Consider the following 3,844-nt stretch of genomic DNA (forward strand, 5'->3'; position numbering starts at 1 on the left):
CATGATCTGCTTTTGTAAATAAAGTTTTATTGGAACACAGCTATGCTCATACATCTGCATATTGCTTATGGCTACAGAAGGGAAGCCTAAAATCTTTATTACTGGCTATTCAGAGAAAAAGTTTGCTGAGCCCTGCTGTAAGATATTACAATAAACAATAAAAGTAATGAACATCTTGCATTGTTTATGCCATTAATGTGGTACAAAATATATGTATATGCAAATGTATAGAATCTTTCAATGAATTCAGAAAGAAAAATATAAAAATTATGACATGCACTCTTCTCTCCCCTCTTTAGTATCTTTTGTATCTTTTACCATGTAACATGAATTATATGTACATGTAAATAGCATTATTCATGCATAAACATTAATGTTCAGTTAAATATAGATATATGCAGAAATAGCACAAGTGTTGTACAACTGGATTAAACCATTTAACAAAAGTCCAATTTATCAGCAGTTTGGCTATGTTAAATTATATATGCAATTGATCTAATTGATCATTCTCAATAATTATCCTTACATTAGAAAAATTCACCTTTAAATTCTATCTATAATAGAACTGCTTAATTGTAGTTTGCTGCATGTTAAGTTTTAAAACCACTTTAAGAATTTCCGGTGTCATCTCTTCATTAATATTATTGTAAATTTGGAATACTACAATAGAATGATAATTCTAGGGGATGGAAAGTCCAAGATTAAGAATCCAATAAATTCAGTGTCTGATGAGGACTGCTCTCAGCTTCCCAGATGGCACCTTGCTGTTGTATCCTCACATGGTGAAAGGGGTGAGTGCTGTGTCCTCACAAGGCAGAAGAGTTGCAAGGACCAGGCAGCTCTCTGAAGCCTCTTTTATAAGGGCATTAATCCCATTCATAAGGGTGGAACCCTCATGGCCTAATCTTCCTAAAAACCCCACCTTTTAATACCATCAGCTTATAGTTAATGTTCCAAAATATGAATTTTGGAGGGACATGTACATTCAAACAATAGCAACCACTCTCTAAAATCTCTAAGTACTTCTATGTGCTGTCCCAATAATGCCAGGGAAAAAACTTTATCATGGTCTTCTCAGTCCTCTTTGACGTCTAGTCCCTAAGCTACAAGTTCTGAAAAGACTTCTTCAAACCTGTGTATGAGAAAGGCTTGACTGGCTACCCTGTAGTATAAGCAACCCTGAAATTAACAACTTAACACAACAATATTTATTTCTTGCTCATACTGCATGTCCATCTCTGGCCAGAATACTCTGTTTGATGTGGGACTCAGAGACCCATCATGACAAAGGCTCTACTGTCTTGTGGTTTTATTGCATGGAACATGTAGCCTCAGTTGCTGTGTTCGGGAAGAGGTGTAGGGTTGGACACTGATTTTAAGTGTGTGAACTCAAAAGTGACACTGGACACCCCTGCCTACAGTGTAGCAACCAAAATTAGTCATGGGTACCCAACAAATATTTTGAACCAGGAAGTACCAATAATAATACTTTGATCTCCTTTGAGGGGTGGCATTTCTTCAGTTACAGCTGCACTGGTATCATCAGCAGTAGGGTCATCTTCATCAATACCTAGACCAAATTTGATCATCCTATAGATCCTGTTAGCATGTGTCTGGGGATCTTCCAGACTGAAGCTGGAAGACAGGAGCACAGTTTCATAAAGCAGGATGACCAGATCCTTCACAGACTTGTCCTTCTTATCAGCCTCTGCCTTTTGCCTTAAGGTCTTGATTATGGAATGGTCAGGGTTTATCTCCAGGTGTTTCTTTGCTGCCATGTAACCCACTGTTGAGTTGCCTCTTAGGGCTTGAGCTTTCGTGATTCTCTCCATGTTTGCTGTCCAGCCATATGTGCTTGTGACAATACAGCATGGAGACGTCACCAATCAGTTTGACACAACCACCTTTTCAACATTTTTCTCCAATATGTCTTTCATGATTTTGCAGAGGTTCTCAAACTTTGTTTTTTTCTCTTCCTGTTTCTTTTTTTCTTCTTCATCCTCTGGAAGTTCCAAGCCCTACATCATGCATGGAAGAAGTAGACTAAGCTCCAGCTGAGGGATGACTTACCTGTTCAATACTCTACAGTTCCTCTAATAATATATTTTCAAGGATGTTTTTCTTTATTTTTGTTAACATTAAAAAGTCTGTATGGCATGACAACAACTACTTTAAGGTGAAGATAAAGATTCTTGTCGACTAAGCAATGCTGTGATACTTTAGGCAGTAAAGCAGAGCTAGTAATGCTTTTTTAGTTTCACATTGGCTTACATTAACAGATCAAGGTAATGTGTGTTGTAAGATGTATGTAACATGTTAACTTTGTGGTCTAAAGTGTTTAGCTATCAAGCCGGATTCCTTAGTAGACCAAATCTTGTTATTGAAGTGTTCCCAAGCTATACCTTGATATTTAGAAGAAAAGTATTTGTTATATCTTGTAGGATCTACTTTCTGAACTTTTCATCCCCTGTAGTTGCCAATTCTTCATGTACTAGTCCGCTAGAAATAGGTTAAACTGAAGCAACTTGATGGAACTCTCCATAGGGCTTGTTTTCCAAAGAAAAGTATTGTTTGGAGGAGCAGTAATTAGCCTACCTAAGCATATCATAAGCTATTCAAAAATAACTCAGAGCCAGTCGTGTGGATGGAAATGTGGTGCTTGAGTCACATTCTGTTTAAAGTTGTAACAAATACAGATGAGTTAAAAGAAAAAAAAATGATAATAATACTTTGATCTCTAATAATACCTTGGTCCAGTTTCTCAAATTTTTTGCTGCTTTCATAGTTTTCATTGCTGAAACATTGTCAGTTGATATAAACAGTTATACTGTATAACTCTAAGGCCTACATAAATTTGTCCAGCAAGGGAAAAATGTAATTTGACTGCAGAAACCTATGGAGATTAATACATAGACCACTGTTTCTCAATGACAACTGCACATAAGAATTAGTGAGAAGATTTAAAAATTACTCTTTCTGAGACACCACTAGAGATTCTAATTCAATTGATGTGGGTTAAGGGAGTCCAATATATCTTATGACAATTCCCTACGTTTTTTCTCACTGAGTGGGTGGGAGTTTATGTTGAAAAACAAAATTCATGTCCATAAATGTTCAGATCCTTTCAGTCATTAAAACTTTAGTCATTTATGAGTTCCTGGGTTTATGAGCTTCTTTAAGTCAGATATTAGGTGCTGGTAATAGAATTTGATAATAAAAAGATGACTGTTCCTCAGTTTATCATAAAGATGAGTAGAAGGTAATACTGGTTAACTTGTTTTAACCTATTTAGGTTGAGATTCACCAAATTGAAGTTAAAATAAAATATATGAGTCTTATTAGAGATCTTGCTTGGGAATTCATTTTCCTAAGCATTCAGTAGGTGACATTAATGTTATTAATAGTTTTTTGAGCTCTAAAATGCTCTATATGAGAAAAATATACGAGAATTGTTAACTGTGAGATCATCAGCAAATAAATTCATTGAGTATGACTCACATTCAAATCGATTAAGTTACTTCTGCAAATGTTATGCTTGACGACTGTTCATAAAGCATAGTGGCCTAAATAAGATACTTTTGTGTAAAGCATCAGCCTATCAAGTTGCTGGTCATGTACCTAATTTTATTCAGATTAGTTTCACTTTCATTTATATATAATTATGCTTTTTCATATTTTTCTACTACTATTTCCTCTTTCTGAGTCATTCTTTAAACCACTGAAAGATAAGATACTATTATATTCCTTGAATGCCATGCTTTCTAAGAAAAACGTTGAATCCAGTTCTGCAAAGAAGGTCATTGGTAGCTTGATGGGGATAGCATTGAATCTGTAAATTACTTTG

The 3,844-nt window shown here is 35.4% G+C and overlaps 1 protein-coding gene across 1 annotated transcript; it reads right to left on the minus strand.

Moving 5' to 3' along the window:
* Positions 1–1,439: 1,439 nt before the first annotated feature.
* On the minus strand, positions 1,440–2,694 carry LOC116566047 (putative heat shock protein HSP 90-alpha A4). Its single transcript, XM_032300022.1, has one exon. The coding sequence runs from the start codon at positions 1,830–1,832 to the stop codon at positions 1,440–1,442; it is 393 nt and encodes a 130-aa protein (XP_032155913.1). The 5' UTR covers positions 1,833–2,694.
* Positions 2,695–3,844: the final 1,150 nt, after the last annotated feature.

Source organism: Sapajus apella, unplaced genomic scaffold, assembly GCF_009761245.1.
Source record: "Sapajus apella isolate SASKATOON/1434 unplaced genomic scaffold, GSC_monkey_1.0 scaffold42, whole genome shotgun sequence".
Taxonomy (NCBI): Eukaryota; Metazoa; Chordata; class Mammalia; order Primates; family Cebidae; genus Sapajus; species Sapajus apella.

Coding starts and splice junctions, on each gene's coding strand:
- LOC116566047 (XM_032300022.1), bottom strand. CDS start 1,832: ATGGAGAGAATCACGAAAGCTCAAGCCCTAAGAGGCAACTCAACAGTG.